Source organism: Adiantum capillus-veneris, chromosome 25 (genome assembly GCF_014529385.1).
Source record: "Adiantum capillus-veneris isolate H3 chromosome 25, ASM1452938v2, whole genome shotgun sequence".
NCBI classification, from domain to species: domain Eukaryota; kingdom Viridiplantae; phylum Streptophyta; class Polypodiopsida; order Polypodiales; family Pteridaceae; genus Adiantum; species Adiantum capillus-veneris.
In genome coordinates, this window is record NC_140955.1 from 56,897,161 (window position 1) to 56,909,379 (window position 12,219).

The following is a 12,219-nucleotide window of genomic DNA, read 5'->3' on the forward strand; positions in this document are numbered from 1 at the left end:
GACCAAAAGATGAGAAATTTTACAAGTTTCTTATTTTTTCCATGTGTAGTAGGCCTTGAACTATAACCTCATGAACGGATTTTACAAAATGAGTGGATCTACTATGATTTTGGAGGTTTTTTTCAAAACCCTGAAAGGACGCTTTTATGTCTTGTTAGGTTACCAACCTAGTGTTAATGAATATAACCCTAAGGTCTTTTAAGCTCCATAAGATACACATTGTTCTTTCATAGACTACCTCCTTTTGGACCCCTATTGAGATGTAACCATCTCTCTTACTGAGGTAAGTCTAAAAGCACTTATTGCACATCGCTCTTTGGTAGATCGTCTCCTTTTGGACCCCTATTGAGATGCAGCCATTTATCCTTTTGGTCTCCTGTGGTCTAGAAGCACATACCTATATCCGAACTCTTGTTCCCCTTTTATCTTTCCATATTAAATGATAAGTTTAATATGAGAATTTGGTAAAGTTAGATATTATATTCTATGACATTACCTCTCTCTTGAAATGATCATACATCCTTAACTATGAGGTAGAGAAGATAAATCCTAGTCATTAGTCCATGTTTCTTAGCGGGTAGAGGATCCCTTTTTATCGTACGACATCATTACAAAATGTATGACTAATCCATTTGGTGCTTGGGAGACTTAGCTACCACAAGCATGTTTGCTCTTTAGTCCATATCATACTTCCAAAGTAGAGTGACAAGTTCTACTTAGTGTTTGGGAGACGTCGTCACCACAAACATGATCCTAAGCATGCATACTTCTTAAATTTTGTGCACGATAAAAGAAAGATAATGAGTCTTAAAAGACAAAAACATTGTTCATTTAAAATTCTTACTCTAAGGCATCATTGTAAGAATTTACTAGGTTCATATTATCCTTAAGCTAGGTTCCATGCATCCATCTAGCATCTTTAAAAGGATAATTCTTAAACTTAGAAAGATATCGTCGGATAATCTTACCGTTTCTTAATACCTTGTCTTCATGTCATAGGATGAACTCAGATTAAAGTACTTCTTCTTGGAGGTTTTGCAACTATTGCTTCTTTCGGTGGCACTCCTTTGTAAGCCTTAAGTAAGCTCTCATGGAAAACATTTTGCATGAACCAATGGTTGGGCAACTTTAATTGATAAGCCATCTCATTGATTGGCTTAAGAATTTAAAAAGTACCATAGTATCTTTTGTTAGTTTAGCATAAAACGTGCTTTCCCTATAAAAGTATGTACAATGTCATTGTACGCATACTCTATAAGAGGTAGGTATTTCTCTCATTGATAATGTTGATCTACTTCCATAACATAGGCTTTTAATAGATTCAAGAATTTTTAGATTAGTTATTTCCCTATGGTCATCTGTTTGTGGATGATAGGCCAGAAGAGAAATTTAATCTAATTCCTAAATTCTCAAAGAGACCCTTCCAAAAATTTATGGTCATTCTAGGACATTTTTTTGACACTATGGATGTTGACAAGCCTTGATACTTGAAAATATGAGATCTGAACAGGGTTGCCATTTGATGTGCCTTAATGGTCTTTTTGATAGACATAGAGTGTGTTTTCTTGCTAAGCCTGTCTGAAACAATCCAAGTTGCTTCCCTCAATCAAATTTTGTCTTTTGGCATACCACACATTTTGCAACATACTCTTCATGTTATGTTTACTTTTCATGGTAGACCAACATATATAAATTTCTACTCCTTGAAGAGTAGATTATAGAATACCTCTTTGCCTTGCATAAGGAGAAGCATGGGATTCATACATGACTTTCTTATTGTATGGGTGAGTAACACATGGCCTATAATTTCCGTTTGGAAGATAACCATCCTTCAACATGAATGGTTCCTTTTTCTTCCGTAATGCAAAGATTGTACTTACGTACTTAAAGTCTCGGTCAGTAGCATACTCATCTATCATAAAAGATAGATCATCGTGAGTCTTATAGACACCATATCTACCCTTGGCCATTGTGAAAGTGCATCAACCACTTGATTGTACTTGCTAGCAATGTGAGCAATATGAAATTTAAATTGTGAAAGAAACTTTTCCCACCTCATTTGTTTGGCAAAGAGGTTGGTTTGCATCATGAAGTTCTTGAGGTTTTGTGATCCATTCGTAGGATGAACGGAGTCCCCAAGAGATAGTGTTTCCACGTGTCTAGGGCATATAGAACAACTAGTATCTCTTTTTTGTATTTGCCCAATACTCGCTTATTAGAGTTGATTCTTTGCCTCTCATATGATATGGCATGCCCTTCTTGAAGCAAAACAGCTCCAAGCCAATAACCACAAGCATCACATTGGACCTCAAATGGCTTTGAGAGATTTAGTAGTGTGAGCACAAGCTGAGAGACAACATTCTCAAAAGATTCTTGCACTTTTACAGTCCATGAATACTTAACATTCGGCCATCCTTTTATTTCCTCTAACTTTGTTGGATCCATATGGGTGCCATCTTTAGAGATAATGTGACCTAAAGATTGAATCTCTTGTAGAAAAAACTAACTTTTCTTCTGATTAATGAAAAGCTTATTCTCTCTCACAACTTGCAAGATTACCTGGAGGTGTCGCCTGTACTCCTCAAGAGATTTGAGTGGCCTGAATATTTTTGTCCATCATGAGTTTGAATGCATCTAGAGCATTTGTCAGGCCAATACTTTTAACTTATCAAATAGATCTTCTACCCGCGGTATGAAAAATCTCTTTTTTTAATAGTGATCCTATTTAGTACTCTATAGTCAACACACATGTGATAGGTGACATCTTTCTTTTGCAGTAAAATTACTGGTGAACAGAATGGAGAGGAGCTAGACCTCACCATCCCTTTTTTCACCAATTCATGCACTCGCCTCATGATCTCCTCTTGTCGAGCTTGTGAAACTCAATAAGGAGGTTTATTAGGGGGTCAGCTTCCTGGTAGGAGCTCTATTGCATGGTCATCATCCCTCGTTTTGGAGGTAGCTCACTAGGGATGTTATCAATGAAAACATCTTGGAATCCCTTTAGGAAATTAGAAAACTCTAATTCCTTTTGATTCCCTTTTTTGCTACTTGTGAAAACATTGGAATCATTTACAGATTCTCCAACAAAAATCATATACGTAGAAGTAGAGCTTTTCATGGAATTATCAAAATCAAGCATAATTACTAGGTATATGGTGTTCCGCGACTCATTAGCATCTATGTATATGCTCTTTTCGATGTAGGTGAGGTAGATTTTCCTTTCAGGGAACTTCATGTTAGCAGTCATGCGGTTGAACCATGGTGCCCCAACAATAACATCCTCATGGTTGAGAGGGGAGATGAAGAAATCCTCTTTGTCCACATAGCTTTGGACATGAGGCCTCAATTTTCCAATTAAGGGAGTAATTGAGACGTCTTGTCCCTTGATAGCTGCATAGGCTTTCAATGCATCTCCCATCTCGTGGGCTTGTATGCCTAGCTTGGTGGTGAACTTCATGGATATGAAATTGTGAGTTGAACTAGGGTCAAACAAAATAAAGTCATCGGGGAATCCCAAAATCCGAGCAAATAAAATCGAGCAAACCATAAACCGAGCAAAACTTATATTTTTTTAAACACAAAATTGAGCAAACCATAAACTTTGCAAAACTTACAATGGATTTTTATATCCTTGTGCCAAAAACCTTCCATCAACATTGAAAATAACCAAGAAGGTGTATCGCATCTACAAATCAAAATGGAGAGCGCAATAACTAAAATACTGCCGCACGAGAATATTTGAGGCTAAAGTTAATACCCATAAGCACATATCAACCAAAAAGCTACTTCTCAAAACCATTGCAAGGTCCACAAGCCTTCAAGGCTGCATCAACACCCGTGAACCTCCAAGTGCTTGGACTAACTCCAATTTTGTTAGAGCAGCCTGATGCATGAACTCATGAGCATGAGGGTCAAGGCCAAGTACTTGCAGAAATATGAAGTAAATGTGCTTACATGGCATATACACAAGGTGCTTTCTTTCTCGGTTTTGAAAGTCCTCGCAAGTACATCTAGGAAAATCTGACATTGTCACAGAGTATGTCACTCCCTTTGCAATTGACCCCACAGTCTTAACATAGAAAACATGTGTTTCATTGCAAACCACAATGACCTCTCGCACCAACTCTGCTGCCATGGTTCTACCCACTTCAATCTTGCCATGAAACTCCTTTGTTAATCGTGACCTCCATTTCACAATCTTTCCATCTCTAAATTTGGGACGGCTGCTACTAGCAACTCTTTGGTTCAATGGAACTGTTTCATGCATTCTTGTTGCTGATGTCACTACTGCTTGCAAAACAAAACCATTGGCTTGCAATTGCGTTACCTCTTGAGGTTGCAAATTTGTGCCCTCTGTAACCACCCAAACACCGGGAGCTGGACGTGGCGGCCCTTCAACTATGCTGTGAACCTTCCAGGTGTGCATGTTATTGGAGTTACAAAACCAAATGAGCCCTTCCACAAGGCCTCATTGTTGTGACACCCGATGGAGGATATTTTCTGCGACCCCAAAAACAAGGAGCTGGCACCCCTATTTTGGCATCCATTGAACAATCATTAATGAACCTCCCACATCGGTCTCCATCTTTTGACACCACACCAAAACAAGTCATCTTTCGCCCAGGTTTTGTTCTGCGTATTGCCCAAACTGACTTTGCTACGTTTACTTCGGGATATGGGACATCCATTGGAGTTTGTTTTTTGTGCTGAAGCCCACCAATTGAAGTTGTCATTGTAACATACTCTGGCCTGTGGCTATCCTCCTCCAAGACAATATTTGCATCAGCAAAAATTATCCTCTTTTTTCTAATACTCTTTTCTTGGAGTATATTTCTATTCATTTCAGGACTATTGACACCCATTTCATGCATTGAAGAATGTGTGAGGTCAACTAGTTTCTTTCCTGCTGCCACTGAAGTAGATGAAGGTTGGTTCATGAAGCGATCTACCAAATCTTTAATGCCGGGACCGGTGGAGCTACCAACACCTTTCAAATAGGCATTATATTTCACACTTTGAAGCACCGCTAAAGCCATATCTGCACATGCTGCCTCATACAAACTTATGTGATCCTTATAACCAACAGAGGCACGCATACTAGCATGTTTTGACTCAGACAAGTTTGCATTAGGGGAAAATATTCCTGCAGCATCTTATGATACAAATCTTTCTCCCCAATGAGGCACTCGTACATCCCACCAAGCCAGCCATGTCTCCAATGAAGCAATCTCCACTTCAATGGCCATTCCTGTTTTCCAAAATCTTCTAAGCTCTCCCTTACAATGCTCAACATCATTCTTTGTAGGTGCAGTTCTCCACTTGCGGCACAAAATCTTGTGCTCCTCTTGAAATGCGGAACGGATGCACTTGCTAGTATGTCGAACCATACTTTGATCCCAATGAAACAAACATGATCTCTCTTTGTTTGGAATAGACCTCTTTGCTCCTCCAAAATAAACAGTACGCACAGCAATCCAATTGGCACTTGCTTCATCTGCCATAAATCCCCTAAACTCTGGCTTATCAAAACCCTGTTCCTTAACCACATTGTTCAACATCTTCCAAAATTCAATTTGAGCATGTTTATTTTCCACGCTAAACTCAACAGTTGCAATGGTGAGCAGCTTCGTACGTAAGTGTCATAGACATGTGCTGACATAGTCGGCCATCCTTGTACACGGTGAACATGATCAAAGTGCACCCACATTTGCTCTAAATTACCTCCAGGGCGCATCCGATTCACCAAATCAACTCCACTGCCCGGTCCCTTAATTGACATTTTAAATACATGAGGTTTTACCTTATCACCCAATTGGCCTGGGAAAAGGATACTATGGATGAAAGGATACCTGCACTTGCTTTTCAAGTCAAGCACTGCCTCAAGACCCTTTGAAGTGATATTCTTTGATCTTTTTGCAGACTCCAAACTTCGTTCCACTCTCCTTTTATTTGACAGGGGAGTCATACTGTCAAGGAATTCAGCAAATTCCAGATCTTCAATCATAGCACTTGCAGTTGAACCTGCTCCAGTAAGCTTTTCCATGATAAGGTCATGAGTGGTGGCCCGCTCCAATTGTTTCGCAGTCACCAAAGGGTCCCGACTTGCACGATCAAGCAACATTTAATCTATGTGACTTTCAACCATCGGACTCCTCCCTTCTGCACATGGATGATTATGTTCTCCAAGATACAAAGCACACCTAGTACAATTATGCTTATCTCTAGGCAAACAATAGTAAATAACTGCAGGACATGTAGAAACACATTCTGGAATTTGTCCACAATGAGTGCATACTAGTGTGCCATACTGAGAAGAGATCAATCCTTTAGGACTAGATTTAACAAGCCGGCCTCTCCATTGAGACTCATTGAACATATTTGAGCACAAATAAAATGGACTATCAATGTTGATGCAGCGCAAATGCCCAGAACATCTACTAAATCTGACAACGCCATTAAAACTATCACTGCTACAAGTGACATACTCCGTCCACATGTGACTATCATGTCTTTGCTCCATACCACTCATACCTGAACAATTACAAGCTGGAGGTAATTCAAAAGCAATATACCCATCATAATGAGTTGGGAGCTCATCAATATAGACCACTTTCTTGGCTTGATGGAGGGCAATATATAAATTGCTTTGCAATGGCATGCACTTAATCATGTCCATCACACTTGCGTTGATCTCTGAGAGAGGTACTTTCTTGTCTTTCTTGTCTTGAGAAACTCTGCCAATGCCTGCATCAATCTGATACTCACTTCTCATATCCACCTTGTAGAACTGGTGCTGCTCATGATCAAGCATAAAATTTTGTTCACCATCTGATGATATAGTAGCTTCTACCTTGACTTGCGGTCTAGATAATTTTAATGGACGAAGACAAAAATTATCATCATGAAGCTCAAAATGTTCTTGCAAAGAAGCAACTGTCAAAGAATAAATTCTGGTATCAAACATAAGCACTAACTTCTGTCCACGCCCTGGACCAAAAACTGTAATGCATCTCCCCATGTGTTAATAGTGTGCTGAGCAGAAGGTTGCCAATATTAGAAAGCAGTGGCATGGTTTTAATTGATACAATGGATCCCTCTTAAAATAGAGTGGTGTGCTTAAAATCCTATTCATAACCGCAAGCCGCCAAGAGGATTGCATGTTCGTGTTCCCAGGAACAACAATCATAGCTTTATAAAATATATTATAATAAAAATAATTCACTTTGAGTTTTAGATTTTCAGTGAATCGTGCATAGTAATGACAAGCGAATTTCACCTACCCTCGTCAGTATCCCATGCACAAACCCCAAATACCCTCTCCAACCAAATTTTAGAATGTTTGCACAATGTTGAGCTACGGGCATGGTCATGCGAGGCTTAGTCAAAACCAAGGCCTGGCAGTCTCTGACAAGAGCTCAAATATGGTTGGCACAAATAACCGAAAACTAAGCCTTGTGTGACCATAGCCTAATGGCCATTCCCTTTTGGGGTGGCAGATTGGTTGTTGCATCTACTGCTAAAACCCGCACGTTGTTGGTCAGGGAAGATTGACCGCCCATTGTCATGTCCATGCCGAAAACTACGCCACCACTAATGACTTGTTACGGGCATCGCCCACCTCAGCACACGCGTGAGGTGCCCAATCTGGAGCACCCTGTGTGTAGTGCTCGAAAAAAACTTTTTTCCAAAACTTGGCAAACCTACATATGTGAAACAACATAGGTAAATTGACAAAATTTGAAGGCTTTCACACCGAATTACAATAAATTATTGAAAATTGTGTAAGGTTTTTCATCTTTAAATATAAAATAAAGAAGTAAATTTCAAAATTTGTAGGTGGGATTACACTAAACCTAGGTTTTTTTTTAGCACTGCCTGTGTGTAAACATACTTACATTGAAACAGTGTTCGAAAAAAATGATTTTCACAAACAAATCTGAATGAATTTTTCAATACTAGTTAGTATTTTTATAAAATTACACTATTTTCCGTGTATATTAAGCGGACACTTTTCCCGAACACTATTTTCCGTGTATATTAAATCAGTCATTGAAAAGCTCTAAGTAAAAATGAAAAGCTACCAAGTTAATAAAATAAAAAAAGCTTGTGAAGCTATCGTTATGAAAAGAGGGCAATTGAGCTAAGTTATGAAAAGCTACCAAGTTAATAAAATAAAAAAAGCTTATGCGTTAGTTTGTGAAGCTACCTTGAAGCTTTTCTTAACCTTAAAGGCTATCTTAAAGCTTTTCTTAACCTTGAAGCTGTTTATAACGCACAAAGGCTTTTCATAACATTGTGCTCTCTTGAAGCTTTTTTTAACCTTAAAGGCTATTCAGAAAGGCTGTACAGCCTGCGTTTTTTCAGTAGCCTATTCATAAAGGCTGTACATGTAAAAACCTATTCATAAAGACTTTAGAGCCTGTCTTCGGTTACCTGTTGCATCCACGCTTGCAATTTTCCATGCCACTAGCATTGACAGCTTGCGCTAATCTCATGGACATCTTGCGCTTCAGCCTCAGAGACCTTGTCTCTTGCGTCTCTTACGCTACTTCCCTCTGAGGAAATCCTTCTCTGCAGCAAGAGTAAATCTCCTTCAAATCTTGCTCTGCAATCCTTCTGTGCAGCATTCATTCTCCTTCAAATCTTGCCTTCAAGACTCAATCTCTGCAGCATGCCGTAATCGCTAAGGAAACCCTAAACGCCAAGCTCGGAGTTCCAATACAAATCGCCATGGGGAGAAGAGAGTCTTCCTCGGCTCGAAAGCCTCCTGCCAGGTACCTTTGTAAACTACCTGTAGCCATCCACGCCGGCGTGGATGGCTACAAGTAGTTTTTTTTTTCAATGTTTAAGATTAAGTTTTGTAAGGCTACTAGTTTAAATTTTACAATTTTGACCCTTTTAAAGAATACAGAAAGCTTTTGTATAGCTTTCTGTGGATTACAGAAGAGTAAAATAAACTACAGCAGAGAAAGATTCTTAGCCTAAACTCTTGGATTTACCTATCGATAAGCTCTCTCTGGACATTTGCAGAGTTGAATAGCTTCTCCAAGAACTGTCTGTAGCCATCCACGCCGACGTGGATGGCAAGAAGGAGTTTCTTGGGACAATTTTTGTGATTTATGGTGTCTCGTAGCCTCTATTAGAACTGTCTGTAGCCATCCACGTCGGCGTGGATGGCTACAAGGAATTTTTGAATATGAGAATTTTCATCTATAGATAAGCTTTCTATAGAAATTTTAAGAGTTTCATAGCTTCTGTTAGAATTGTCTGTAGCCATCCACGCCAGCGTGGATGGCTAGAAGGAATCTTTGAGTTTGTGAATTTTTATATAAATAAACTCTCTCTGGAGATTTGCACAGTTACCTAGCTTCTATTAGAACTGTCTGTAGCCATCCACGCCGACGTGGATGGCTAGAAGGAGTTTCTTGGGACAATTTTTTTTTGCAGGGATTCATTCTTAGAAAGCTCCCTCAAGCCATCCATGCTGACATGGATGGCTAGAAGGAATTTCTCAAGCTGAAATTTTATAGTTGGGCATGCCTTTTTTAAATATGTTAGCTCCCACTTGTGATCAACGCCGACTTGGATGCTTTGATGGATGATCAATAAATAAATTTTTTGATGTTTTTAATTGCCTCTAGGCATCCGCGTCGGCATGGACTCCTAGAGGCAGTTTCAATGAAGTAAATAAAGTGGTTTTTGTTGTGTTTTGCAAGTCCTTCAATACGTGGACGAGGTCGTAGAGGCAGATGACTCTCTTCAACTCAAGCTTCCAGTATCTTAGAGAGCAGTGATCAAATAAGTGCAGTATCTGTCACAGATATGACAGAAGGTTTGGAGACACAGGAAGAGGAGATGCAAAGTCAAGATTTGGGGCTTGGCTCCATAAATGAAGTTGATGAATCTCTTGCCCCACAAGAGGCATGTTTACAAATAGTGCCTTATGTCATAAGAGATGAAGTAGCAGTAGATACAGAGACAGGGGATGAACACAAGCTTTACATACATAGAGGACAAGGTATTCTTCAATTTACTCGCATGTTTAGCTGTTTTGATTGTCCACCAATTCCTTTATGTCGATTGATCCCCTTTGCAATGGTGAGAGGCTTAAGAGATGATGTTAGTGGATTGAAATCTGCTTTTGCAAAGAAGGGCTACATGCAAGAAAAAGGAGCTTTTATTGTTTCAATTTGGAATTGCAATAAGGAGGAAGCTTATGTTACAGGTATTTCATTTCTCTACTTTGATCTTTCCTACTGTCTTTTTCTACTGTGTTTTTTGTCGTTCTCATAAATAGTAGTTGAGTATGCTTTTCTGTCTATGCTTATCTATTTTGCAGAGGACCTTCTTACTTCACGGGACCCAATACGGGTTGATATACATAAAGAGTTTGAAATTGAGCTTTCTAAAAGACCAAATCTTCAAGTTCTCTCTAGTAAAATGTTCTATGTTTGGGAGGGTAATCATATAACGGTAGCTTGGACGGCTTCTATTAAAGAGAGATTCTCCACTGATCGAGAAAAGCATTGTAGTGTGCTTTGTACAGTTATTGATCCTACACGAGTGCCAGAGATAGCTCTTCTTAGTAGCTTGCAAAGAACGAATTTGTAAGTTTTATGACTTTCTATATATTTTAGCACAAAATGTCTATGTTATGTTTTTGAATTTGTATGTATTGTATATGAACTTGGAATAGCATGAACACACATGCTCTTGTGGTCACCCATCTTAGGGATGAGCTTGTCAACTGCTCCCACATTTGTGCAGCAGATCATGAAGCTTATGTAACGGGGCTTCCAGAAAAAGATCAAAAGTTGATTGCTGCAGTCCGTAAGAAATACTCGAAGGGTGTGGAGCCTTGGTATCCACTTACTCGTCGATACTTGGGAAAGCTCTTATACGATGTAAGTGTCTCTGGCTTGCTTTTCAAGAAAGATCTCGTGTTTGGTATTTTTGAAAATTATGTGTTTTCAATAGTGTGTTGAAGGATAAAATATCCAAGTAATTGAGCCAAAGAGTATGTGTTAGTTTTTTTGCAAATTATTTATTTTTAAGTATGTGTTGAAGGTTCAAATGTCCAAGGAATTGAGCCAAAGAATAGAGCAAGCTAGGCAGACAATGACAAATGAAGAACTTATAAAAGAGGAGGAGAAGATATTGAATGATTTAGCACTAAAATATGGAGAGCGCGTTGGAAAGGTGGTTGAATTATTTCTGAACTTAGATTTTTTGCACATAGTGTAATAGCTGTTCAAACTTGGTTTTTTATTCGTTGCTCAAATACTGTAGTTGCTGAATATTGTTGATCCGAATCTTGGACCGGATTGGATGGTTTGAGTTCTTGCACTCAAGTGGGGTCCTGATAGTTGGGCTACTCTTGAGAAACTGAACTTGATTGCTATGCATGATGCTCCTGTCTTGAGCAAAGTGTTATGGGTTTCCTTGCTTGAAGCAGACAAGATTACTAGAGCATCTTATGGTTTAAAGAAAGGAGATCATGTGTATTGCATGTAAGTAAATTTTCTATTGACATTTAAGAATCTTCGATGTAGGATTGCTAGTTTTTTGTGATTGTTTTAGATTTTTCTTGTCTTCCTTGTTATGTAGTTGGATTCGTAGAGAGGGCCTTCTACAAAGGATTTTTGATAGGGCCACAAAGTTTGTGGAGGACTTAACCAACATTGTTGGTGGTATTTTGTTGCCTCATGATTGCTCTCTTTCCTCTTACTTTGAGGAGCTCAAGTTTGAAGCACGACCCTATCTTTTTCCTTTGGAAACCTCTCTTGAAGCTAAGACAAAATATGTTGATAAGCAAGCTATGAAGAAAGTGGACACAGTACGCATGGCATCTCAAAGGCTAGCCTATAGGTCAAGCTCATCATACTTTTATTTCAAGCTTTGCATAATTACATAGTTTATAGTGATGTTATTTTGCTTGATTGTTTTAGATTTCTATTATCCTTGGTTGGAAAAGGCTTTCTTCCAGGGATTCCATTCTTAGCTAAGCAGTGGGCACAACTATCTACTGGGGAAGAATGCATGTAATCCCCTTCCATACATAAGCTCACTACTTGGGAGATGGAGACATGTCCATGGTGGATAGACATGGCTTTTGGGCATGTATTGGCGAGAGAGAGAGCTTCACGATACTATGAGAGTTGGTGGCACATCCATCGATGTGACTCTACCTCCTAGAGTGAATGAGGTGATCTCAGG

At 39.1% G+C, this 12,219-nt stretch overlaps 1 protein-coding gene across 1 annotated transcript; it reads left to right on the plus strand.

Annotated features, from left to right (window-relative positions):
• The first annotated feature begins 10,700 nt into the window (after positions 1 to 10,700).
• Positions 10,701 to 12,004, plus strand: LOC147424940 (uncharacterized). The gene is made up of 7 exons (XM_086500129.1): positions 10,701 to 10,907; positions 11,071 to 11,202; positions 11,293 to 11,334; positions 11,495 to 11,513; positions 11,611 to 11,618; positions 11,865 to 11,871; positions 11,952 to 12,004. Exons 1-7 carry the CDS (start codon positions 10,701 to 10,703, stop codon positions 12,002 to 12,004), a joined length of 468 nt encoding a protein of 155 aa, XP_086356255.1.
• Positions 12,005 to 12,219: the final 215 nt, after the last annotated feature.

Bases quoted from the DNA above. Each gene is read 5' to 3' on its own strand.
- LOC147424940 (XM_086500129.1), top strand. From the start codon at position 10,701: ATGAACACACATGCTCTTGTGGTCACCCATCTTAGGGATGAGCTTGTC. The intron at 10,908-11,070 runs GTAAGTGTCTCT...TATGTGTTGAAG, and splicing joins TGGGAAAGCTCTTATACGAT to GTTCAAATGTCCAAGGAATT. The intron at 11,203-11,292 runs GTGGTTGAATTA...CAAATACTGTAG, and splicing joins ATGGAGAGCGCGTTGGAAAG to TTGCTGAATATTGTTGATCC.